This window comes from Equus quagga, chromosome 3 (assembly GCF_021613505.1).
Source record: "Equus quagga isolate Etosha38 chromosome 3, UCLA_HA_Equagga_1.0, whole genome shotgun sequence".
NCBI classification, from domain to species: Eukaryota; Metazoa; Chordata; class Mammalia; order Perissodactyla; family Equidae; genus Equus; species Equus quagga.
This window is the reverse complement of record NC_060269.1, coordinates 154,793,212-154,818,892: the sequence shown is the minus strand read 5'-3', so window position 1 is coordinate 154,818,892 and position 25,681 is coordinate 154,793,212. Positions and strand designations below refer to the sequence as shown.

At 59.5% G+C, this 25,681-nt stretch overlaps 1 protein-coding gene across 3 annotated transcripts in view; it reads left to right on the top strand.

Annotated features, from left to right (window-relative positions):
* The window catches only part of UVSSA (UV stimulated scaffold protein A), a 30,968-nt gene extending 15,995 nt beyond the window's left edge, over window positions 1-14,973 (top strand). For all 3 annotated transcript variants that reach the window (XM_046656960.1, XM_046656959.1, XM_046656961.1), the window contains exons 8-14: window positions 903-1,014; window positions 6,631-6,775; window positions 7,287-7,412; window positions 8,132-8,315; window positions 8,837-8,948; window positions 11,692-11,866; window positions 13,594-14,973. In XM_046656960.1, coding sequence (XP_046512916.1) covers window positions 903-1,014; window positions 6,631-6,775; window positions 7,287-7,412; window positions 8,132-8,315; window positions 8,837-8,948; window positions 11,692-11,866; window positions 13,594-13,687 — 948 coding nt within the window. In that variant the 3' untranslated portion in view covers window positions 13,688-14,973. The remainder of the gene's footprint in view (window positions 1-902; window positions 1,015-6,630; window positions 6,776-7,286; window positions 7,413-8,131; window positions 8,316-8,836; window positions 8,949-11,691; window positions 11,867-13,593) is intronic.
* Window positions 14,974-25,681: the final 10,708 nt, after the last annotated feature.

Here is a 25,681-nt window from a genome sequence, read left to right as displayed (position 1 = left end):
CCCCCCCCCCCCCCCCCCCCCCCCCGCCCCGTGTTCCCAGTGGGATTGGCAGTGGGGCTGGGCTTCTGGGCGCCTTCCTGCTCCGACCCTCTGAGGGAGGACAGGTCCCCCGGTGGGGGGGGGGGGGGGCGCCCCCCCACCCCCTGTCCTGGGGGCGGGGGGGGTCATTGAGAATGTTAGGCGGGGCCTGGGGTGGGGGGAAGCTGAGCTGGCCCTGGGGGGGTTTCTGCAGCAGGCCCGCAGGGCAGGGCCAGCCGCGGTGCCAACCCCTGCTGCGTGTGGCCCTAGCGTGTGGGCGGGAGCATGGCTGTTGGTCACCAGGGCAGCAGCCCCTCCTGCTTTACGGCCTTGGCTCTTCTGGTGGCTCCGGGCTCCCTCCAGCACAGCATGGGCGACCTCACCACACTGACCTCGCCAAGGAGGTGGCCTCGTCCAAAGAAAACTCTTCAGTGGCTTTTTCACAAGTGATTGTTAAAGACAGAATATTCCAGAAGTGCTGTACTTGCGCCGGCACAACTGGAGGCCCAAATGGGGAGCTGGCCTGGTGTAAGCTGGATGTGGCCACGCTGTGCCCAGAGGAGGCTCGTGTCCCGTTCCTCGGGGCTTTGGACACGCGTGTGCCCCGTGAGGTGGCAGGGTGATGCCCGTGTGTGCACTTCACAGGGCCTCGCCACTGGCAGGTGTCCCTGTTGTGGGTTGAACTGGACCCCAACCGGCCGCTGGCGGAGGGCCACGGGCTGGTGCAGCTTTCAGGACAGGCCTGGACTTGCAGACGATCTTCAATGCATCCGCATGGCTGAGGACCGGACCCCAACCCAGAGAGGGGGCTCCACGGAAGTGGGACGAGGCATCTCGTGCTCTGCCTGCTGTTTTCATACCCGAGTCTTGGGGTGTTTCCATAGACGGCAGCCCCGGGGGACGAGGATGAGGACGAGGACGACGAGGACTTTGTGGAGGTCCCAGAGAAGGAGGGGTACGAGGCCTGCATCCCTGACCACCTGCGGCCCGAGTATGGTGAGTGGCGAGGGGCGGGGCACCTGGAGGGGTCCCACTCAGGACTCTGCCCCTTCAGGCATGACCTCACGTCTGGGTCTAGGGCCCACTCAGTGCACGAGCTGGCCAAGGCGGGTGCCCCTAGCCCAAGCCACGTGGTCCTGCAGTTTGCTGCATCCCTGCCCAGTGACCCTGCCGAGCTGCTTTCACTGAAAATCGTGCAATTCTCCTCTGATGGCCTGGGTAGGAGGCCCAGGCTCCTGCTGTCCCCCAGCCGGGAAGGCCCTACCCCAGTCCCCGTGGGCGCAGCCAGGACACCCACACAGAGCAGAGGCCTCGGAGGGCCCCTGACTCGATGCACAGTCTCGGGCCCCCCGGGGCAGACAGTGAGCGAGCTCTGCTCCTGCACGCGGGAGGGCGTTGGGGGGGGCGTGTGGTTTGGGGTGGGAGGGAGCCGATGGCAGGAGGCCGCTGCTCCACGTTCTCCGGCTCCCCCACCCCTCAGTCACCATTTCTTGGGGTGTCACGAGCAAGGCAGTGTTCCTCCTCACCGTTTGTAGAATCACAGGCTCGGTGTCGGTTGGAGGCTGTTTATGCCGTGACAGAGAGCCGCGTTGTGCAAACCCGTCTGTGATTGGTCTTTCCCATCTAGAATTTTCTTTTCCAAAAAGCCTCTAAAAGCCATGTTCTGCACCCAGGATTGTGGCCCTCTAGGAAGGAGTGTGTGCCCATGTTAGGGCCCCTCCATGATCCACCTCGGACACACGGGGCGTCACCCCACGTCCGGAGGAAGCAAATAAAAACACGACCCGTGCCTTTGTGGCGAGTGGACAAGCCGATTTAAGTCAGAGTCTGAAAGATGAAATGTAAATTTGTTAAAAGAATTTAGACGGTTAGACAACCCAAGTGCCATTGGGGTGAATTAGTACGATCCCTCACGACTCTCTGTCTGCATGGCCCCTGTTTGCTCCATGCCTGCCATCTGGGTGCCCACGTCCTGCCCGCCAGGGGCCACGGACAGCGGGGACAGCCCATGAGCAGGCTCTCCACCCCCACTCGGCTTCGCTGGCCTTCCTCCTTGGCCTGCCTGTCCTCTCTGCCCGTCCCCCCTCCCTACGCCCTCTGGGCTCTGTTCTTCCAGTTGCCATCGCACTGGAAGTGGTTTTCCCCCACCCCTGGACTACACTGTCACCCCACGTGCCCACGGGGCACCCAGGAGGTGCTTGAGGCCTGCAGGGATAGCCTAGTTGGCCCCAGCCACATCTCCAAGTTTCCACTGCCCAGGAGCCCGGCTGGGGCCTCTGCCTGAGCTCCTCATCTCTGTGCCGGGCAGTCTTGTCTGCCCAGGCCCCTCCACCTGCGTGTGCCCCTCCTCCTCTGCCCCACCTGGCGCCCAGCAGAGGCCCAGCTGCGTGGCCCTGAGGCCCTGGGCCCCTCCTCTGGGGTATGGGAGCCGGCTCTGACCCTCGGTTCGTTGGCTCGCCGCAGGCACTTTGCACATCCTGCTAGTGAGGTTCGCTCTGGCCGCTGGCTTGTGCTTGGTAGTCGGTGATAATAAGCGGGGTGACCTCAGCCACTGTCCCTGAGAACTCAGTCCACGCCTCCTGCACTTTACCACCCGGGCAGCGGGCGCCAGCAGGGAGGGGGCAGAGCTGCCCCACTGCCTGGCCAGGCCCCTCCCAGCAAGGCCTGCATCCCCCACGCACACGGTGCCCTGGTGGGCCTGGCTTGTGGAGGCGCCTCGGGCTCGGGAGCTGTCCTGCTGCTCGTCCTCCACTTCCCTCTGGACGGCTCTTGACCTCCTACCCTAGACGTGGTGACGGCTGGCGGGGGTCTGGGCCGGGTGCTGTTGGTTTGTCTTCTCTAGACAGAGTCCAGTCGCAAAGGTGGGTGGCAGAGATCATGGCAGCGCAGGACCGAGGCCTCCGCCGCTGCCCAGCCAGCCTGGCCGAGGGCCGCTGGGTGCAGAGGAGGGTCCCGGCGCTGGGTGAGAGCGGAAGATGGGGAGGGAGGGAGGCGGACTGGTCTCCAGGCCGGGCCTCTGCTCCAGGGTCAGGCTTCACCCCCGGCGGGGCGGCCCAGCCTCATCCCGCCTCGCACAGAGCGAGCTCTGGAGGTGTGCGCGCGCGCGGATGGCGCGTGAGCCAGTTGACGAGGCCAGTTCATCTCCCGTCTCCGTCGTTGCCGTGGAACGTGTCGGGTTCGCAGTGGATTCCCTCTAAATCCACACCGCGCGGGAGCCGGCGCTCGCTCCTCGTTTCTTTCTCTGAATTTTCACTGAGGAGCTTTTATCTTCCCCTTAATCCTGGCACTTCTGTCAGGACATAATCTCTTTCTCAAATTTACATTTTAATTACAAGGCCAGCTGCGCAGGGTGGAATCAATAATGTCAGGCGCGCAGCCCCCCTTCACGGGAGCTCCGGCCGCCCCGTTTCCGCGATCGATGGCTTGCTCTCCCGCCCGCGGCTGCCGTGGCACTGCAGGCAAATGGGTGCCCCTCCGTCAATTTAAACAAAAAGGGGGTTTGGGCATTTTTATGATTCTTTCCAAAAGCAACCGTGGGAGTAGTTCTGAGCCCAGATCCTGTACTTTGTGCGACGTCCGCGGCTGGGAGGGTGCAGCTGGTGGTGTTTAGCCGCGACTCGTGGCCTCTGTCTGCCCAGGAGTCGCCCTCGTCCCTGCAGGTGCGCTCGGGCAGGGGGCCATCTGCTCTCTGGGATTTTGCTCTGAAAGTACGTCAGCGAGATTGACTTTCTACAACAGTGTGAAATGGCAGTGCGTTTAGTGCCCTGAGTATTCACCCTGCTTGAACACGCTCACCCATCTTTTTAATGGTTTAAAACAACAAATCAATGAAAAATATATTTCATTCTTGTAACTCTGAGGAGTTCTCATATTGATCTTTCGGCTGTGATTGTATCCATCTGGACGCCACAGCGTCGACCATCAGTCTGGCCTCCCCTCGCCATGCGGGTGGCACACTCGCGGGTGCATGCATGTGGGGCTGACGCGTGACCCACGTGGGGGCGTTGGAAGTTTTTATGAGCTGGGCTGGAAGCTGTGTCCACGACGGAGCCGGGTCGGGGCCCTAGCCACCTTCCCAGTGCACCCGAGCTCGGCCTCAGAGCTCATGGTGCTTCCAGGTGGCCAAGGGTGGACCTGGTCACTCTGCGTGGCTCTGTCCTGTGTCCTCTACTCTCAGCCACAGGAACCCGAGAAGTCAGGGGTAGCCCCTACTCGCACGGCGGCACGCCAGGCTCGAAGGGCGTCTAGAGGGTGTTTTCTGGTAAGAGCCAGAGTGTAAACTTGAGAGCCCGTGGCAGCAGCCACCTCTATGGTCTCTGTGGAGCAGCTGCAGACGGCACCAGGCAGACAAGCGTGGCCCTGCACCAAGAAACTGGGCACAAAAATGGGCAGTGGGCCAGGCTGCCGACCCTAGGGCAGCAGTGAAGACGGGCGTGGCCTTTTCTGGGTTGTGTCAGGCTGACCCCTGCTGCAGGAGCCGCCCAGGGGACGGGGCACTGCCAGCACAGCCACAGCAGGCCCGGCTCCTTCCCCACCCCTCCTCCTTCCCCAGGGCGCCCTGCTCCCGAGTGGGCGGGCAGCACTCCTCTTGGTGTCCGGGTCTCAGTGTTGTGTCATCTCCCTTCTGATTTTCCTCGTTCAACCCAGGAGCACTCGTGAGTCTGTGCAGGTGGAGGGTGGAGAGGCGCGTGCTCAGGAAGAGCGTGGGACTGTGTGTGCGTGCTGGGCTTCCTGTCTGTCTCTGTTTCCAACGTCTGGCTCCTTCTGATGGTCACTCGGTGGCCCAAGGACACAGTCTGGGCGGCGCCTGTCCTTCAGAAGTGCCTCAGTCTCCTCGAGATCCCCAGCCCAGCTGTCTGACCGCCACCTGGGGAGGGTCCGTGGAGCTGCCTCAGCGCGGGCTCTGGAGCTGCTCGCGGGGTGCAGATCCCTTCCTGTTGGTGACGCCTTCACATGTTCCTTCTTTTCTGTCCCTTTTTCACTTCAGATCCGGTTTTTCTGGTATCAACTGTTATATCATCTTCTCTGGGTGCCTGTTTGCGTAGTGGTTTTCATCTCTTTAGTTTCAGCTTTTGTACCTGTTCGTTTTAAGTGGGTCTCTTACAGAAAGGAAATTACTAAATATGTGGAAACTAGTCAGAGTTTGTCTTGACTGATCTTAGCCCGTTTCTCTCACTGCTACTCTGTTTTCAGCTGCAGTCGGCCGGCCCACCTGTGCCTGCTTTGACCACACTTTCTCTCTGATTGTTGATTGTTGCTGTCATTTTGTTTTTTTCCTTTTCCCCACCTTTTATTTGCTGGATTAACTTTTCTTCTGCTAGTTTTGAAACTATTCATTAAGTATAAATAAAGTAGTAAGAATGTTTATTTTTCTGAGGGTTCTCCCTAACTTTTTAAGGAGTCACACTTCTATGGACCATTCCCTGTTTATTTCCCTGGTTCATCAGTGTCTACACTGTCCCCTGCAGACTCGTGACGTGGGGCCCTTTCCCTCTAGTCTCCGCCATCCCCAGCACGTCGGACCATCCAGACACCAGCTTGGTTCTGGATGTTGTGAGACTCCAGCTGGGAGGAGGGAGCAGCAGTGAATCTTACGAAGTCCTTTGTCGCATTTACTGGGCCCCGCCCTCCTGACTTATTTTTCTTTTGGCGGATTGATTACTTGCTCTAAGAGTATTTTCGAAACAGACGTGCATGCGGTCCCATGTGGGTCTCGTGTGTGAGGGGTCCTTATCCTCTCGTGCACGCGCTCGCCCGTCCCTCCATCCCTCCACAAGCTGCAGCCTCCCCTCTTGCCCGCCGCCTTCCTTAGAAGAAACACCGTCTTGGCCCTCTTCCTCAGCTCTGCTTGTGCCTCCGGCATCTCCCTCAGCTCTTGGAGAGCGTGCCGTGCGCCTGTTGGGCTTCTGTCCTCGTCTCCCAGGATGTGTCGCTCTGTTTATTGTCTCTCTTATGGCCGCGTGCTCTCGCATCTCGGCTTCCCTGTCAGTTCACAGCCCTCGAGGTGCTAGCCGCCTTCAACCAGTTGGGCATGTGGGAAGCAAGCCATGCCCTCCGGGAGGAGCACCTCTGGTGTCCTAGCCCACAGCCTGCCCGTGCCACATCTGCAGCCTTGGGACACCAGCTCAGACAGCGGCCGGAGAGCGCAGCCTGTGCGCCCAGCTGAGAGGGGCCAGCAGGGATCGGAGGGCCCCAAGGTGGGCAGCCTGAGAGCTGACCAGGGTCCCTGCCTCGGCACAGGCAGGCCAGCGGGGCCGGGGAGCCGGGTGAGTGGGCTCCGATAGTGTTGGGAATCTGCCTTCACCCTGCCCTGGGGACCCAGAAATGGCTGCTGGCCTGCAGAGGTCAGTGGCCTGGTGGCGCCGTCTCCGGCCATCTCCTGTGGGGGCGTCAGTGAGGTGCCGGCATCGTGACCTGGGCTGTCTGGTGGCAGGGCAGGCGCTCTGTGGAGTGTGGCTGTGGGCTGTTGGAAGACCTGGTGCTAACCCACCTGGGCCGCGTCCTAACCACGAGGTCACTGCTGTGCCGTCACCAGGGGGTGGGAGCACAGTGCCCCAAGGGATCTCTCAGGGTCGTGGGGACTGTGGCCAGGAGCACACATCTCTGTTCTAGGGCTAGAGAAGGACCCAGCAGCGCGGGACTTGGAAGCGAGGAAGAGGACGAGGAGGGATGAGGAAGCGTGCGACCCCACCTCTGCTGCCGCCCAGCTGCATCATCTCCAGGGCCGCTTGCCCTCGTCCCTGCCCCCAAGCCCCAGGTGACTCCCGGACGCCCTGCCTCTGCCCAGAGCTCTGGCCTGCTTCCTCTGGCTGCCTGGGGCGCTTTGGCTCCTTGAAGGCAGCCCGGGTGCACAGCCCTGGCCAGGCGAGCACCTGCTGGTGTCTACCTAGGGTGAGGGCCGTGGGGGCCATGGGGGCTCAGAGCTCTGGCGCATTAGCCAGGGCAAGGAGGGACCCGAGGCTCTGGGGTCTGAGGGGCAGATGTCAGGGCACCCCCAGGCCCAGGGTGAGCACCACAGATCCGAGGCCAGGTCCCTGCATGGCCATCTGGGGACAACCGGAGCCAGGGGCCAGGTTTCTTGCAGGGCCTCAGCGGCTGCCCTGGAGCCCAGGCTTAAGGGGGCAGAGGTCATTGCTTGAGTGTGCTGACCCCAGGGCTCTAGGTCTGTGCTCGGGGAGTGTGGAGAGCGAGAGGGAGAGGCAGTAGCTGTGGCCGGCTCCAGGCGTGCTTGGTCAGTGCGTCCTGCTCTATTCTTGTGGCCTCTTCAGGACACCACTGGGACCAGAGGAGGCTGCGAAGCTGGCGGCAGAGCGGGCCCGGGCACCTGTTGTGCCCTTTGGGGTGGACCTGTGCTACTGGGGCCAGGAGCAGCCGACGGCTGGCAAGATCTTCAAGTGAGTGCAGACGAGCCTGTGGTTCTCTGGGCCGCCTGGTGGGGGTTGCCTCCCCACCTGATGGACACGGGCGCGTGGCCCGGCCTGCTGCACAGTGCTGCCAGGTTCAGGGGGGCACGAGGGGGTGCCCCCTACGTCGAGCTGATGGCAATGTGCAGGCTCTCGTAGGCACGGTGCGTGGCCATGGAACTGTGCCCACAGGCGTTTGGACTTCTCTGAACCTCCCTGAACCTCCCTGGGGAGACGTCCACGTCGTCCTCCCCGAGGGTCAGGCATCCTGACCAGGAAGGGTTGGCTGCCAGGGCCAGGGCCCTCCCGGCCCTTCATGTCCTTTGGTGCCTCTGCCCAGGCCCCATCCCACTGCCCTCTGGTCCTCTGACTCAGGCCTCCGTGTGGGCCGGGCCTGACACTCTGCCGCGAGTCTCTGGGTGACCACCCACCTCACTGCAGTGGCCCTGCTTTCTCTCTGTGGAGCCGCGGACGAGGGGCACGATCCGGCCACCTGCCCCCCGTCATCAGGGTGCCCGCCCTGCTCCAGCCCTGTGTCCTGCCAGGCCCAGCTGGCCAGTGGGCACAGCCTCCCGTGTCTGTCCTGTGGGACCCGAAACTGGCTCCGGGAGTCTTGGGATCTGCCTTCCTCGGTGCCTGCCCGGGCCTTGTGATGGGCTGCCAGGCGTGTCCCTGCAGGCGGCTCTGAGCGTCTCTGGTTTGCATCGCAGATCTGACTCTGAGCATCGCTTCTGGAAGCCCAGCGAGGTGGAGGAGGAGGTGGACAACGCCGATGTCTCGGAGACGCTCCGGAGCCGCCGCATCACCTTCGCGGGGCGATTTGAGCCGGTGCAGCACCGGTGCCGCGCCCCGAGGCCCGACGGCCGGCTCTGTGAGCGCCAGGACCGGCTGAAGGTGAGGCGGTGGCCGTGGCTGGTGAGGCCCGTGGGCACGCAGGGGCGGCTGCCTCGGGCCAGCTGGGCCAGGACAGCGCAGCCGGAGGGAAGTGCCTGGGCTGGGGCCCCCTCCCCGGGGAGGGCTGGTCTGTGGCTGGCAGGGATCACGTAGCCACTGAATCGTGCTGGGGCCTCCTGTCCGGGCGAGGGCCTGGCGTCTGGGCACAGGACCCTGTATGCTCTCAGGGCCAGGACACTCGCTCCTGCCTTTCCTCCCTCCACAGCGTCTCCTGAGCCCACTCCGCTGGGCCTGGGCGTCACAGGGGCCTCCTGGTGCACGGGGGCTGGGGCAGAGGGAGGTCCTTCAGCCAGGCTGACTCAGGTCCCAGACTCCACTCCACGCCTGGCTCTGTCCTGGCAGTGTCCGGAGCGCCCCTCCTTTGAGGGATGTGAGATCAAAGGGTGGTGTGGGCCAGCCTCCCCGAGAGCAGAGATGGCGGTGGCCCCCTCCCACCATCAGAGCCCCCCGTCTTTGTGTAGTGCCCTTTCCACGGGAAGATCATCCCGAGAGACAATGCGGGACGGCCCCTCAACCCAGAGGACAGGGCCCGGGAGCAGAGGCAGCAGCTGCAGAGGACGGCAGGACGCTCAGGTAGGTCTGGGGGCCGGGGGGCCAGCACTGCATTGGGGGACAGCCCTGGACCACAGCGGCCACCAGGGTGGCCGTGGTGTCTGTGTGGTCACCTGTGGCCTCCAGCTGGTCATAGCGAGCAGCAGTGCACCAGGGGATGCGCTGTCCCGGGGCCTGTAGGATGCTCAGCCTTCCACTGGGGCCAGGTTTCCCCGTGGCTCCTGACGGGAGACGTGAGCACTGCCACAATTTAAGCTGCCTTGTTGTCGTTTGTCTGCATGTTTGGGTTCTGGGGTCTTGGACGTATTTTTAAGTAGAGGAAGGAGTGGAGGGGAGGTGAGCTGGACCCTGTGCCACTTAGAGGGGCCGGTGCAGTCCTCCTCATGTTACCCTGCTCCCGCCCAGTCCCCTGCCCTGTGAGCTCTTGTGTGGGTGCAATTGCTCCACACCTCCTACCCCCCACGGCAGGCAGGAGGGCGGTGTGTGCACGTATGTGTGCTGTGTGTATGTGGCGTGCACGTTGTGTGTAAACGTGTGTGTGTTGTGCACGTGCATGTGTGTGCACCTCTGGGCAGGAGGCGAGGGTGCTGCCCACGGTCCAGGCAGGCCCGACTGAGCCTCTGGACCTCTGGCTTTGGGGACCCAGGTCTCCACAGAGCGCTCTTTCGGGGTCCTCCTCAGGGCTCCCAAGTTTCAGACCAAATAGACCATGGGCTTCAACCACCTGGACTTTGTTCTCGTGACAATTCAGGGAATGCGTCTCCTTCCGGTACACATGTCTGTGCTGTGTGCTGGCCCTGTGCTGCACTCAGGCTGGCAGCTGCCCGGTCTCCAGAGCGCCCTGAGCAGGAGGGCTGGGCTGTGACACACACAAGTGGCGTCATGGGCAGGGCTGCTTGTCAGCACGCTCAGGGTGGGGGCATCGAGGCAGCCCTTGTCAGCTCGACGTCTCAGGGTCTGTCGTGCTTGGCTGAGGTCTCGTGGCGCTGGCCGCCTCGGGCCCCTCTCCTGAGAAGAGCTGCGCCCGCAGCCCGGAGCCCCAGTGAAGGCGGAGGTGTCCATGGGGGCAGCACCGGCGTGCACGTGAGGGTCCCAGCCGCTGCGTGTGTCATCAGTGGGGTTTTCCCCTTTGTCATAAGAGACAAATATTAGATCTCAGCCTGACACGCAGGGTCGGCGCCCAGGCCCTCACCCTGGAGGCCTCGGGGAGGGGCCCCTGACCCGCTAATCCGCGGGGCGAGCCCTTCCCTGGTGGCTCACACTCAGGAGCAAATTAAGTGGCTATTTTTTGTGTCAGCCTGAAGAGTATCTGGCTCTCCAGCCTCGGCGGCTTGTTAACAACAGGTACCGGCTGCGGCCGCGGGCCGGGCTGGCCAGTCAGATGTGAAATAGCGTCTCTTTACTAACGACAGTATCGATCCCGCCTCCCTCGCACGCAGGCCAATTTTCTCTTCCCTGGCGCTCACCTCGGTGACAATGCACGCGGAGCTCCGGGCCCGTCAGCACGCAGGAAGGCCGCACGCCCCGGCATCTATCGATTTTTTTCAAAGGCTTTTAAATTGCTCCTTCATTTTCCTGAGATGCTCATTCCATCTCCACTGGGTGCCGGCGTTTTTCCGTTGTGTTTAAACAATTGCTCCATTCACTGGGATCCCAAACTGTGACGCCTTCTTATTACTGGGAGATAAACTGTTTAGACAGTTTTCCTTAATCTTGGATTAATCGTTCTTCTATCTGAATTGTGCAGCCCCGTATTCCTTCACTTCAAAAAATCAGCTTGGGGTGGCCTCGCCATCTGTCTGTCTGGGGCGCGTGGCTCCTGCCCTCACTGTATGGGCCCTCTGCCCCCGGCCTGTGGGCTTCCTGTCTGCGTGGTGGGCGCCATTGGTGTGACGCCTGTCCAGCAGCCTTCTGCAAGCCTGGGTCAGTGTCCGTAGGTCTGGGCGCAGGGAGATGCTGTGCTGTCACATCCCTGACCTCGGTGGCCTTCCTGAGATGGCCGGGCTGGACCAACACCGTGTCTCATGGACCCCTGCTCAGCCTTTTGGAGGCAGAGCAGTGCCGGCCAGGGATGCAGAAGCAGACCCTGAGACAGCAAGGAGCTGCCAGGGCAGGGTTGGAACCCCGGGCCTGTGCCCCCTAGGCCGGGAGCCCCCCTGCCACCCCGTTTAGACAGTTAATGCCTTGTCGGTCCTGGCAGATGAGCACACTGGCCTGGCTGTGCTGCACCCCGGGGCTGGCGAGGCCAGGCTCTGCGGGGCTGGGTGATATTTCCCCTCAGAGCACGGTCTCTAGCTGCCCCACAGGGCCGGGGCTGTGACGGCCAGGAAGAGCAGGGTGTGCTGATGCCCTCATTGCTGAGGCCTGTGGCCAAGTGGTCTTTGGACCAACAAAAAGGAAAGCCCGGCCACCCTGCCCCTCAGCCGTGGCTGCCTCTGCTGCACAACCTCCAGCCCGCAGTCGGGTCTGGCGGCCACGATTGGGGTTCTGGCGGGACACAGTCCAGCTGGGAGGCTGGGAAGCAGCCTGTGGGTGTCACCGTCCCCCAGCCACCCCCCTTGGCTGCCTTCCTGCCTGAGAGGTCAGTGGATGCACAGGAATGGCCTCCGGGCTCCCCCCGGCTCCTCCCCGGCCTGTGAGGGCACGGGCGGGCAGGTGGGGAGGAGCTCAGCCCTGCCCTCAACCAGCGTCAGGGAGGGCCGGGGCTCAGGCGAGAGGCGCCCTGACTGTACAGGGTTTCCTGAGGTCTGGGGTCTGTCTGCAGACTGGCAGGACCCGGAGTTTATGAGGGACGTGGAGGCGGCCACGGGTGTGGACCTCGGCGCATCCAGGGCCAGCGGGAGAGGCAAAGGCAAGAGGAAGAAGCACCCTGGCCTCACCGACCTGAAGCGGCAGGCTGACACCGCCCGTGCGCGCATCTCCAAGAAAGTCTTCGCCAAGTAAGGGCCCCTTGCCGAGTGCCCCCCAGCCCCTGGATTCGGGGTGCTGGGTGGGAGTCGGCCGTGCTCCGAGGCGTTCTCTGGCTCCCCTTCTGCCGCACGTTTCTCCCGGTGATCACTGGGCCGTCAGGACAGATGCTCCCAGCCAGCTGTAGGCCCGTCAGGAGCCAGGAGCCGTCCCCCAGGGGGACAGAAGGACGCCTTCCCATGTAGGCTCCCCTGGCCAGCCAGCGTGCACTCACGGCCCAGTGGTCGGAGGAGAGCCAGCCCCAAGTCTCTCCCTTCCCTGGCTGACCCAGAAGGGCTGGGTGCTGGCCAGGCTGGCCCCTCGTGGTTAGTGCCCAGAGGTGTCCACATGGTGACCTCAGCAAGGGCAGTTATGTCTGATGCTGCAGGGCAGGGGTTGCAGCCCCAGCCATGCTCAGCCGGTGCCACCAGGGGCAGGTGTGCCTTGTGCTGCTCCAAGCCTGGCTCTGGGGGTTAGGGGTCGGCTGGATCTTCCCGGACCAGCCTGGCCCGTGGGAACTCGGCAGGCCAGAGCAGAGAGGCCACCAGCCCAGCATCCCCACTGCCGGTCCACCGGGGTCGGCCAGAGGTGCCTGCCGCGTTCACGGTGTGGCTAGAGGTGGGTAGGCCGCCTGCTTAGAAACCACACAGCCACGGTCTCCCTCCTCAGGTTCGTGCCCTGACCCTGTGGGCACTGGCTCCTTAGGCTGGCTCCTGAGGCAGCTTTCCCGCCAGGACCCCGGAGGGCACTCAGCTCAGCTCACCCGGCAGACGAGGCCCCTCCTGCCCTCCTGGCCACGTCACTGCCGTGTGCCCAGCCTGAGTGGGGCTGGACAGGAGGGCAGATCCCTTGGCACCTACATGGGGCCCCACAGCCCATGGACCAGCCCCTCACTGCTGGCCTGCCCTGTCCATCAGTGTCCAGAGGAGGACCCGGCCCAGCCCGGCATAGAGCTGGTTTTCTGGGATCAGCCAAGGAAGGGCCCGCTGGGTGCTAACGCCCAGAGGAATGTCACCAAGCGGCCTCCACTTTTCCTCCACGGGGCCCAAAGTCTGGCTGCTCGCTGCAGCATGTGGCTGGGGCTCTCCCTGCAGGAGGGCCACAGTGACCGACCCCTCACAGGGCGGTCGAGCCCCAGAGCAACGCCCAGCGGTCCATGGCGCTCCAGGACAAGGGGCATCCCTGCTTCGTGGCTTCAGCAGCTTCCTCCCGGGCACAGGGACCTGCTGGGTCCAGGTGCCCTCAAGCAGCCGAGCTAGGCGGTGAAATGCACTGGAGCTGCTCGTGCGTGTCTTCTTGCTGCATGTTCCCAGTATTTGCCCCGACCTGGCAGCAGCGCTCTGTGTGCAGCTGGGCAAGAGCTGGGCCGAGTCTGAATCGGTGCTTCCTAACTGCGTTTGCCTGCACGCCACCCCCCGCCTGGTCGCTGGGCAGGCTGGGCCCTCATTCTGGGGTACAACCTGATGCTGGCAGGACTGGGGGTCCTAGGACTGCCTGCAGGACTCAGGGAGGCGATGGGAGAAGCCCAGGGCGTGGCCAAGCCCACCTTCAGGGGCAGAGCCGTCCACTGTGGTTTCTGGCTCTGGATGGGTAGACTCTGGCCGACTACAAGCTGTGTCACCCACCCCAGGACGGGTACTAGATCCACACCAGGCCGTGTTCGGGAGCCCGGCCCTGCCCAGCGCCTCCCTGATCGTGTCTTGCTTCGCTTTCCCCACAGGGCAGCCGTGCAGAGGGTGGTGACGGCCATGAACCAGATGGATCAGAAGAAGCACGAGAAGTTTGCAAACCAGTTTAACTATGCACTGAATTAGAGGGCTGGGCCAGGTGTGCTGTGGGCCCCTCTGGTCGTCCCCTTCTCGTCTCCCTCCACCAGCGCACTAGGATGGGAGAGCAGACGCAGGTGTAGGCAGTAACCATGGCCACCATGGTTGCTTATATTTAATTCAAGGAAATGGTGCATATTCTAATTAAAATTCCCCAGAGGTATGGACTCTCCTTGCTGGGGCTGGCCATTGTCATCTAGGGTACAGGTCTGGCCTGCCTCAGAGGCCCTTGGAGCCTGGGTGTTGAATGGGGCAGCCGTGTCCACAGTGGGGTGTCCGTGTGTTTTGTGATGTGGTTCAGAGTCGAGGGAATGTATACACGGCTCAGCACTTGGAGCGTGTGTGTGGCCCCCACACCCTATTTTCCGCCTCCTCCCCAGGGGCAGCCACTCGAGGAGCTTGAGGACACCCACATGTTTCTGTACTTCCTGTTTTTAACCCAAACACAAAGGGAAGTGGACCCCCCACACTGTCGCGCCTGCATTTCCAGCTCCTGGAACATGTTGGTGACGAGAGCATGTCCGACGGCAGAGAAGGCCCTTGCTCTGCGTTTTCCACTCACTTTATTGAGATGTAACTGAGTACGTGACAGCCGCCTGCTTTAGGCGTCCAGCCCGCGGGCATTGGTGCGTTCGCAGTGCCGTGCGCCCCCATGGCTGTCCGGTCTAGAACCTGTCATCCCCGCCCCCCCCCCCCCCCCCCCCCCCCCCCCCCGCAGTCTCCCCCTGGCCTCCAGGTCTACCGTGTCTTTCTGGACGTTTTGTATGGATGGAATCATGACAGCACGTGGCCTTTTGTGTCTGGCTTCTTTCACTCAGCACAGTGTTTCCAAGGTTCGTTTGTGCTGGAGAATGTGCCAGAACTTCCTTCCTCGTTGCCCAACAAGACTCCATGTGTGGACATCCCACTCTTGATGTGTAGATGTGGACATTTGGGTTGTTTGCACTCTTGGCTGTCATGAGGAGGGTTGCTACAAACGCTTGCATCCAAGTCTTTGTGTGGGCGTATGTTTTATCTCTAGGAGTGGAATTCCTGGGTCGTGTGGTAATGCTGCGTTTACCCTTCTGAGGAGCTGTGGATCTGTCTCCCACAGTGGCCTTACCACCTTATGTTCCCACCAGCTGTGCCTGGGGTTCCAGTCTCCATGTTCTTGCCAACACTTGTTACTACCTTTTTTTTGGTGAGGAAAATTGTCACTGAGCTAGCATCTGTACCAATCTTCCTCTATCTTATGTGGGATGCCTCCACAGCTTGGCTTGACAAGTGGTGCTAGGTCCACGCCTGGGATCTGAACCTGTGAACCCCGGGCTGCCAAAGTGGAGCACACAACCTTAACTACTATGCCACAGGGCCGGCCCCTGTTACTATCTTTTTAATTTCAGCCATCCTAATGGGTGTGAAGTGGCCTCATTGTGGTTTTGATTTGCATTTTCCTAATGACTAATGATATCGAGCATCTTTTCATGTACTTATTGACCATGTGTATGTCTTTGGGAAAATGTCAATTCAGATCTTTTGCCCATTTTTAATTCAATTGTTTGTTTTGAGTTGTAAGAGTTCTTTATGTGTTCTGGATACTAGGCCCTTATATGATTTGCAAATATTTTTTCCCATTCTGTCTTTTCACTTTCTTGACAGTGTCCTTGGAAGCACAAAAGTTGTTAATTTTGATGAACTCCAGTATATCTGTTTTTCTTTTGTCCCTTGTGCTTTTCTTGTCTTTTCTAAGCAACCGTTGTCTAACGCAAGGTCATGAAGGGGTACCCCTGTGTTTTCTTCTAAGAGTTGTATAGTTTCAGCTCTTAAATTTAGGTGTTTGATCCATTTGGAGTTAATTTTAGTGTGCGTGTGAGGTAGAGTCCAGCTTCCTCCTTTCATGTGGATGTCGAGCTGTCTCAGGACTCTTTGTTGAACAGATGATTATTTTCCCATTGATTTATTGATCATCAGTTGACCATAAATGTACGAGTTTGTATCTGGTCACTCAGTTGTATCCCCGTGACCTGTATTCCCTTGTGTCAATGCCTCAATTAATGTAGCTTCGCGGTGAGTATCTAAATCTGAAAGTGAGTCCTCCAACTTTGTTCTTTTTCAAGATTGTTTTGCATTTCCACATGAATTTTAAGATCAGCTTATCAATTTATGCAAAAAGGTGGCTTAGACTTTGAGAGGGGCTGTTGAATCCGGAGATCACTTTGGAAAGTGTTGTCATCTTAATATTAAACTGTCTCATTCACGAACTTGGGGTATCTTTTGATTTATTTCTGTCTTTAGTTTATTTCAACAGTGTTTTGTAGTTTTCAGTGTACAAGTTTTGCACTTATTTTGTTAAATTTATTCCTAAGTATTTTATTCTTTTTGATGCTACTGTAAACAAAATTGTTCTCTGAATTTCATTTTTGGATTGTTTATTGCTAATGTATAGAAATACAACTGATTTCTGTATGTTGGTCATGTACCCTGAAACCTTGCTGAACTTATTTATTCTAATAGTTGTATGTGTAGATTCCTTAGGATTTTCTGTACACGCAGTCATGTCATCTGCAGACAGAAATGTGTCATTTCTCCCTTTCCAGTTTGGATTCCTTTTCTTTCTTTCTTTCTCTTGCTGGCCTCCCTGGCTGGAACCTCTGGTTCGGTGTCAAAGAGCCGTGGTGGAGGGGCAGCGCGGTCCTGATCCCGATCAGAGGGGAAGAGCTTTCAGCTGTGACCGTTGAGTGTGGTGGTGTAGATGCTTTTTTCAGGTTGAGGAACGGCCCCTTTAATCCTCATTTGTTGGTGTTTTTGTCGTGAAGGGTGTTGGGTTTTGTCAACTGCCCTTTCTACGTCTGTGGGTGATTGTGTGGCTTTGTCCTGCATTCTGTTGATGTGGTTACCGTGTCGATTGCTTTTCATAGGTTGAACCACCCTTGCAAATTCATGGGATAAATCCCACTTGTCGTGGTGTGTCGTCCTTTTCTATGTTCCTGCATTTGGTTTGTTAGTGTTTTGCTATTCCATTGACCTGGTTTGCTAGTATTTTCCTGAGGATTTTGCCTCTCGATTCATAAGAGATATGGTTTTCTTCTTGTGATGTCTTTGGCTTTGGTATCAGGGTCCTACTGGCCTCATGGATTGAGCTGGGAAGTGTTCACTCCTCTTCTGTTTTTTGCAAGAGTTTTTGAAGGATTGGTGTTAATTCTTTCAACATTTGGTGGAATTCACCAGTGAAGCCATTTAGTCCTAAGTTTTTCTTTGTGGGAAGCTTTTTTTTAAAATTACTGATTCATTGTCTTTACTTATTATAGACCTGTTTAGGTTTTGTGTTCCTTCTTGAGTCTGTTTCAGTAGTTTGTATATTGTATATTTCTAGAAATTTGTCCATTTCATAGGTTATTGGTTGTAATTTGTTGACACACAGTTGTTCATAGTATTCCTGTATAATTCTTTTTATTTCTGTAAGGTTGGTAGTAATGTCTCTTGTTTCATTCCTGTTTTTAGAAATTTGAGCCTTTTCTCTCTTTTTTTATTTTCTTAATCAGTCTAGCTAACGGTTTATCAATTTTATTGACCTATTCAAAGCCCAACTTTGGGTTTTGTTGATTTTCTCTATTACTTTTCATTCTTTATTTCATTAATTTCCACTCTAATCTTTATTATTTGAGTTTAGTTTTCTCTCCTTTTCTAGTTTCTTAAGATGGAAGATGAGCCTGTGGATCTGAGATGTGTCTTCCTTTGAATTAGGTGTTTGCAGCTATACCTTTTCATCTCAGCACTGCTTTAGCATCATCTCCTAAGTTTTGCTCTGCTATTTCATCTTTATCTCAAAGTATTCTCTAATTTCTCTTGTGACTTCTTCTTTTCCTGATTGATTAGATAGGAGTTTGTTGTTTAATTTCCACATACTTTTGAATTTCCCAAATTTCCTTCTGTTATTTGATTTTTGATTTAATTCCATTTGGCCAAAGAACAGGTTTTGTATGATTTCAGTCCTTTGGAATCTGAGACTAATTTTATGGCCTAACGTCTGTTCTGTCCTGGAGAATGTTCTGTGTGTTCCCCGGACGTGTCTGTAGGTCGAGCTGGTCTGTAGTGTCGTTCAAGTCTTCTCTTTCCTTGTTGATCTTCGGTCTAGAGGTTCTGTCCGCGGTCGAAGGTGAGGCACTGACATCTCCAGCTAGTACTGTTGCCCCATCTGTCTCCCTTCATTTGTCGGGTTTTGCCTCATGTATTTTGGGCCCTGTTGTTAAGTGCACATGTGTTTATACTTGTTATTTCTTCCCAATTGATTGCCCCTTTTATGACAGGCTTCTCTGTCTCCAGTGTCAGGTTTTGTCTTCAGGTCTCTTTGTATGATATTAGGGTAGCTTTGCTTCTGGTTGGCGTGGTCTATCTTTCCCATCCTGTTACTTTCGTTATATCTCTGAATTCAAAGTGTTTCTTATAGACAGCATGTAGTGGATCGTGTTTTTAATCTGTTCTGCCCATCTCTGCTGCTGAGCGGAGGGTTTGATCCACTTACCTTTAAGGTGATTACGGAAAAGGTAGAATTTATGTCTGCTGTTTTTCTGTTTTCCTACATGTCTTTTTTTCTCTTTCTTCCTCTATTGGTTTGTTCTTGTGTGTTAAATGGATGTTTAATTCCCTGTGTCTCTTACTATGTTTTGGGTAATTTTTTAGTGGTTGCTACTTGGAATTTGTTGAGTAAGATATTGAGCATTTTTGCATTTTTTCATATGTTGGAGCGTTCATTGTTTGTCCTTTTCTGAAGATTGTGTGTTCACATCCTCCACTAATTTTTCTATTGGCTTATTGGTTTCTTTCCTATTAAATTGTGGGAGCTCTTTGGTCCTTAAGAAACTGGCTCTGTGTTATGAGTTGCCAGTATTCCCTCTGTCTTCTGACTTTGCTCACGTTGTTTTTTGCCATGTGGATTTTTCATGTAGTTGACTTTAGCCAATCTTTCATGGCTTCTGAGTTTTGTATTCCTTCCCCACTCGACGATTATGTAAAAAAAATCTTCCATGTTCTAGTCCTTTTATGTATTTCATTTCCTCATTTAAATCACTGACCTACTTATTTATTTTTATATAAAATATGACCCAGGAAACCATCTTTTTTATTTCAAATAGCTGTCCAGTTGTCCCCACACCATTTATTCACTTTTTTTGCAGACCTGAAACAGCACCTTTATCATGTTAAGGCCCCCGTGTGCACTGGCTCCATTTCTGAGCTTTCTCTTCTGTCCCTTCCGCTCGTCTGCCTGTTTATATGTTATCATACTGTTCTAACAGTGTAGCTTTGTGATGCGTCTTTACGTCAAAGACCTCTTCTATTTCTGTCCATCTTGAGGTAAAGTGAGAGAACCAAGAGTGGGCGGGAGAGGAGCAGGTGTCTGTGCAGAACTTGACTCAGGACTGGTTTGCGCTGTGGTCTCTGTATTGATCCTCTAGGGAACCCCACGAGTGTTTATTAAAGGACAAGCCTGCGGGTCATGTGTTTCTGGCCGGCGGGGCTGGTGTGGTGGGAGCGGTGGGGGCTGGGCTGCCCTTCTGGCCAGTGGGGTACGGCAGACTGCGCCCTGGGGAGCAGCTCCACTACTCTGAGCCCTTGGTGCTGGGGGGTCCCGGGGGCGAAGTGGAGGATGCTGGCCCCCTCCCTTGATGCCCTCAGTGCTGCCTCTTTCCCGCCTGTACTTGTCACAGTGTGGATTGGGTCCCCATCAGTTGGGCAGGGTGAGGGGCCTGGGACAGCCTGGCCGGAGGGTGAGTTTGGAGCCAGTGGGCACGGCTGCACCCAGATTCCTGACAGGAGCCTACCTGCAGGAGAGGAGCCCCTCAAATGGGGCCAGAAGGATCCAGACAGACAGGCAGGGGAGGAACAGCCTGGGGGCATGGGGTCGCCAGTCCCAGCAGTAACTCTGCCTCCTGCCATGTCCGGAGCCCCTGAGCAGCTGCCTGGTGACACGGCATCTGGCCTCTCCACCTGGCCCTGCCCCCCTGGGGTCCAGCCTGCCCCTGCATCCTGGCCTGCCCAGCGCTGTGCAGGGAGGTGTGAGCTGGCCGGCCGGCCACGCTGGTGGACCCCCGAGAGCTGGCTGAGCCAGGCTTTGGAAGCAGACCACCCCAAGGTGCTCCTGGGCTGGGGGGTGAGGGTGAGGCACCGGGTGGGAGGCCACAAAGGACAGCTGGGAGTTTGTGGGCAGGAACCATCTGCGAGGTTGGCGATCGTGGAGCGGCCCTGTGCGGCTGCCCGGGGAGCACAGGTCAGTAGAGCATGACCCCAAGGGGAGATGCAGGAAGAGTGGAGCTCAGTCAGCTACGGGGCCTCCCAAGGCCACAGAGCAAGGGCATGGCAGCACCAGCGTTTGGGTGTGGCAGAGCTCTCTGCAGAAGCGCAGAGGAAGGGGCAGCCAGTGGGAAGCGCCTGTCAGGGCAGGTAGTGTGGGGGTGGCAGTGGGCAAGGCTGGCAGGAGCAGGTCCTTGGTCCTGGGATCCCAGGGGCTGCTGGCGGAGCCTGAGATCCTGGGGGGTGCTGTTCCCTCATCCAGGCAGACGGGCTTGAGCTCACCCTGGATATGGCAGAAGGATGGCAGGAGGGAGGACTACAGGTCAGGGGAGCAGCATTCCACAGTCATGGCCTGAAGGGGCTGTCACAGAAACGGTGTCAGAATTAGAGTTAGCTGCACAGAATGGACAACTCCATAGCAGTGGCTTGTAAACACAAGGGTTTATATGTGCTTCTGTCATAGGAAGTCCTAAGGTGGGTGCCCCAATCTGGTGAGGAGGCTGCATGGTGCCATTGGGGCTTCATCTCTTCCCAGGATCAGAGCACAGGGCCTTTATCTCCAAGGGTACCTCTTCACCCAAGGTGGCTGCTGGGGCTCCAGCCATCACCAGGTCTACAGAAAGAAGGAGGGGTGCACCTCTGGCTCAGCCATTTCCTGTGAGGAGCCTTCTCAGGAACCCCTCCCACAACACAAACATTGCTCATGTCACTTTGACCAGACCTTGTCTCATGGCCCCATCTAGCTGTCTGGAAAGCAGGAAATACCGTCTTTATCCTGGGGATAGGTGCCCAGCTACCATCAGCCCTGTGTCCCAGCAAGAGGGAGAACGGGTCAGTGTACAGCAGGGCCACTCCAAAGGGGCCTCCACACAGAGCTGTCTGGGATGGGGGACATGGCATCCTGGGGTTGTCACCTGCCTGCGGGGGATGGGGCCGTGGAATGGACGAGCCCCCCGTGCTCCTGTGTGCCTCAGTCCTGCGTCCTCCCCTCATGTGACAGTCCCTGCATCGCTGAGAATGACCTGCTTGAGCCCTCCATGCACCCCCCGCTGTCACCCCTCCTGCCCACCCCTGGTGCCCCAGGCCGCATGTGCAGCCTCGCCCTCCCCGTGTAAATGCCACCTCCTCCAGGAAGCCTCGCATGCACCCACATGTGGCTGGGGAAGGTCCCTCTGAGATAAGTGACCCTTCACAGAGCCGAGTGACCCAGGACAGGGACCCATGGACTCCACACTGGGCCCTAGGTGCCACCCTGGGATGGGGACCTGATGGATCAGGCCGGCTGACCAGGAGCGAGGGGCCTGTGGCCTAGGGAGGAGGGCGGAGAGATGGGAGAGGCACAGGCAGCCGGATGGACAGATGGACACTGCTGCCCCCAAAAGGCGGCCGTGGAAGAGCCCTGTGCTGCCGGGTGGAGAGGGGACTGTGGGGATGAGCATGATGGCCTGGGCTGGCCGGGAGCAGGAGGAAAGGGGTGGGTCCTGGGGTGGGGAGGAGAGGGCGAGGGCACCCAGGCCTTCCAGGGTTTGCTCTGAAGTGACCGGCACCGTAGCCGGTCCGAGATGGGGAAGAGCTGGGCCTGGCCCCCTTGTGTCCAGAAGGCACTAATCCTCAGGGCTCGTCCTGGCCTCTGTGGGATGGTGAGTGGGGTGCAGGGGGTCCACTGAGCCGGGGCCCCCCCAGGGCTTTGGGAAGAAGGAACTGGCAAGGGAGCATGGCAGGGCTGCGGGGGTGAGAGAGCGTGGGGCAGGGGTGAAAGAGTGTGGGGCGGGGGCAGAGGTGAGAAGCCACGGAGAAGTCAGTGTAGACAGCGAGTGTAGACAGTTCTCTTGGCAACCGGTTCTGAGATAGGGCCAAGCAGGGGCAGCTGGCAGCGACATGGGGTCGGTGAGGGAGGGCGCAGACTCTAGGGCACATCTGGACACTGACATGCGCCCAGCAGGGCGCATCCCAGAGCTGGGAGGTGGCAAGTGGCAGGGATGGGCAGGGGGCAGGAACCTGCTGGTGGAGGGGTGGGGGGTCCCGGAGAAGAGCAGGTGGACACAGCAGGTAGGGGAGCACCCACTCGGGGGTGTGGCCACAGCCACATGAGGCCAGGGCCTGGGGGCCCACGAAGCTGGCTGCACTGCGGCCGGCGGGCGGGCGGGCGGGCGGGGACTGGGTGAGCCCGAGGTCCCCTGTCCACCCTCCCTTTCTCGCCAGCTGACAACTACATTTCCCAGTCCCCTTGGCTAGGAGTGGTCATGTGAGCAAGCTCTGGCCACTGAGATGTGAGCAGCTGTGTCACACGGGCTTCTGGGAAAGCTCCTTAAAAGGAAAGGGGCTCGCCCCTCTTCTCTCTTCCCTCCTGTTTGCTGCCCAGAATGGGACTGTGATGGCTGGAGCCTCACCCTCCATCTGGATCCATGAGGATGGGGGCCTGGCCTAGGGATGGTGTAGCAGAGAGCTGGATGGAGCTGGTCTCCAAGGATTCCATGAAGGTGTCATAGCTGCCCAGGGCTGCCAATGGCCAGAATTCCCTCACACGAGAGAAAATGAACAATCTCCTTTCAACTTCTCTTCATTCCGACTTTCTCTTTCGTGCAGCCAAAGCCAACCCTAGCACATAGAAGGGACCACGGAGTGCCAGCCATAGGCTGGACACGGAGGGAGGGGAGGGGGCTCAGGGGGAGCTCTGCCTCTGGGGTCAGTGGTGCCTGGGCGCGAGACTGGGGGGCAGTGTGGGGAGGGGCGTCTCCCCGGGGAGGCCTTTGGGGCCTCACACCTGCACGGGCTATGCCCTGCTTAGAGAGAGAAGGCTCTTCCACATGATGGAAACCGCATGGGTGCAATTCTGGGATTGTCTGGGGCCAGGACTGGCCCTGGGAGCTTGGGGAGGGGCCATCCCGCAGTGCACTCAGATCTTGAGACTGACAGCCCCTCATGGCACTGACACCAAAGTGGGACGCTGGCGGTGGGGTAGGAACAAGGAGCCAGCAAGGACCCCGCTCACCTCTGCCTCCAGCTCAGGTCCAGGGAGCTGGGACCCTGAGTTGGACACAGGGACCCCAGGCTGAGAACTGGGCAGGCAGGGGTCCCCCAAGCCTAGTGGGAGCAGGGGTGGTGGGGCCAGCCTGAGGGCCCCAGGAAGCAGCCAGAGGAGCCTGCACCCTCAAGCTCCGGCGGATCCTGAGCACCTGACGGAGCGCAAGCTGGGCTGGGCCCACCGGGCTCCTCCAGGAGGGAGCAGGGCACCGAGGTTGGGCCAGGGCAGGGGCTGCTCGCAGCAAGCCCTACAGCCTCCAGGCCTCAGTTTCCCCTCATGTAATGCGCAGATAACCACAGCACGAATGCCACAGTGTGCTGGGAGGCTCAGATGGCCTGACCCAAGTCTATCCTGAAAGTGGCCGGCGCACAGTAGGTGTGCACCAGAGAGACTGGAGGGACCCAGAGGAGAGCCAGGGCGCAGAGCCCCTCCCACAGCAGGGCCTGCACAGATGCCCAGAGTGGCCCTGAGTGCCCTGCGTGTGGCTCCAGCTCCAGCTGAGTCGAGGGAGCCCCGAGGTGGAGTAGAGTGCGTGGGGGGTGCTTCTCCAGCATCCTGGCTTCACTTCCCCTCCTGCCACCCTGTCCTGTAGCCAGGGTTGATGTTGGAGGGTCCAGGTGTGGCCGCTGTTTCTGAGGGCCCTAGAAGACACCGTCTGTGTGGCCTTGTCAGTCAGGGCAGGACTGGGGTGGGGAGAGGGGGAGCTGAGCTGGCCTGTGTCTGAAGGGGCCGCCCCTCCCTCCCTCTTCCTCCCCCTCACGGCCTCCCCCTGGAGGATGCTGATGGGGCAGGAAAGGGTGTGGGAGTGTGGGAGGCCCTGGTGGGTGTATCAGTACCTGGTCTCCCCTGTTCTCTCCCTCCCAGGGCTGGGAAGCCCTCGGATTGTCCCAGCCCGCCCAGTTGAGCTCAGCAAGGTGGGCTTAGGCGAGGCCGAGATCGGGAGACAGGCTCCTTCGAGATCCCAACCGCCCGCGCTCTGCAGGTCTCTCCCCGCCCCCCAGCTCCTGGAAGTGGAGGCTGGGGCTTCTTGCTTGGCAGCCCCTTGCCCCCACCTCCAGCTAAGTCCACAGTGATGCTGATGATTTGATTTGACGCCAAGAGGCTTCTGGAAACCTCTGGAGTCTTCTGGGGCTCCTCTGTCAATTGCCTACACCCTGGAGGCCCAGGCCTCAGCGCTGAGACCAAGGTGTCCCCACTCACCTGCCCCCCCCTTAGACTCAGCGAGAGTGTGGCTGCCCAGGCCGGGAGAGTGTGGCCCTGGTGCTCACAACGCGGACGGGCTACTTATGGGGGAATTTCTGGCAGTGCCCGTGCCACACTGACGGGAGGAACCCGGTGACACCAGATGACACCGGGCCTGAGGGAGGCCAGCGGCCCAGGCAGTGGGGCCTGCAGCAGGGGACAGGGTGGTCGCACCTGCCTCTGCCCCCCCCCCCCCCCCCCCCCGCAGATGGCCCGGAGCTGCCCCTTTGAACTTTCTGGCCAGCGAGACAAGCCCACGTGGGGCACTGTCTTCCATGCCAGCCACCCACCGCTGGGGTCGTCTCCTTCCAGCCCGGCCGCAGCGCTTGGTGGCAGGTGACTCGCGGGGACCGTCCCTCCGAGCAATCGGCTGGCCGAGGCCCGCGCCCCCTGCGAGCCGCCTCCCCACCCCACCCCTCGGGGCTTTGTCATCTCGGCCATCGCGCCGCCGCCTGTCTGTCGCTCCGGGAGCCGCGCCCAGACACGACCCGGAACGGGGGCCGCGCCGGGCCGGACACAGGGCTCCCGCGGGCCGGGCTCAGGCACCCTCGGGCAGGTCGCTCAGCCCGCCAGTCCCGGTTTCCCGCCCGGAAAGCGGCAGGAGCTGCCGGGTGGACGCGCCCAACGCGAGCGGAGCGACCCCCGCCCGGACTCAGGGGGAGTGGACGGCGGTGGAGGGGGTCGCCGCCGGCCAGAGCGGTGCCTCAGCCCCGATCCCGCGCCCGGCTCCGTCCCGCTGGGCTCCGTGCCCCCAAGGAGCCTCCTGAGGCCACAAGGAGCGAGTAAGGGGACGTCCCCGAGGCCACGGGGCTGGGGGTCAGGGGAGGCGGCGGCACGGGGACCAGGACTCTCGGACGGAGCCTCAGCCCGCTGGCGGGTGCCCTGCGCCCACCCCGAGCGCATGGGGGGACCAAGTGCCATCGGACCAGGCGAGTTCGTCGAGGGACCCCGGGCGGAGGGGACACCGGGGCCCGAGCCCCGCGCCGGGGCCAACACCCGGGGGCGCCTCGGCCGCGCCGACATCCCCACCAAAGGGCGCGGGTGGCGCGGGAGCCTGAGGGACGCGGGCGCGGCCTCCTGCGGTTTATTGATTGAGGGAAGTTCAGCAAAGTGCTTCCGAGCGGGCCAAGCCGCCCAATGCGGACAGTCGATTATAAATTTAAAACTCCTGTAGCGACCGGCCGCGCACGAGTCCTCGCCGGCCGCACTCAGAGGTGCGGCGCGTAGAAGGCGGGCGCGCCGTAGGTCTGCGAGCCCAGCACGAAGGGCGACAGCACCGCCGGGCTCGACAGGAAGGGCAGCTGCGCCGCGCACACCAGGCCGCCGGGGCCGTGCGCCGGGTACGCGGCCGGGCCGTGCATGGCCAGCGGCGCGCCCATGGGCGGCGACGGGCTGAGCGGGCTGAGGCCGCCGGGCAGCCCCGCGCCCGGCCCCGCGCCCGGGCCCGG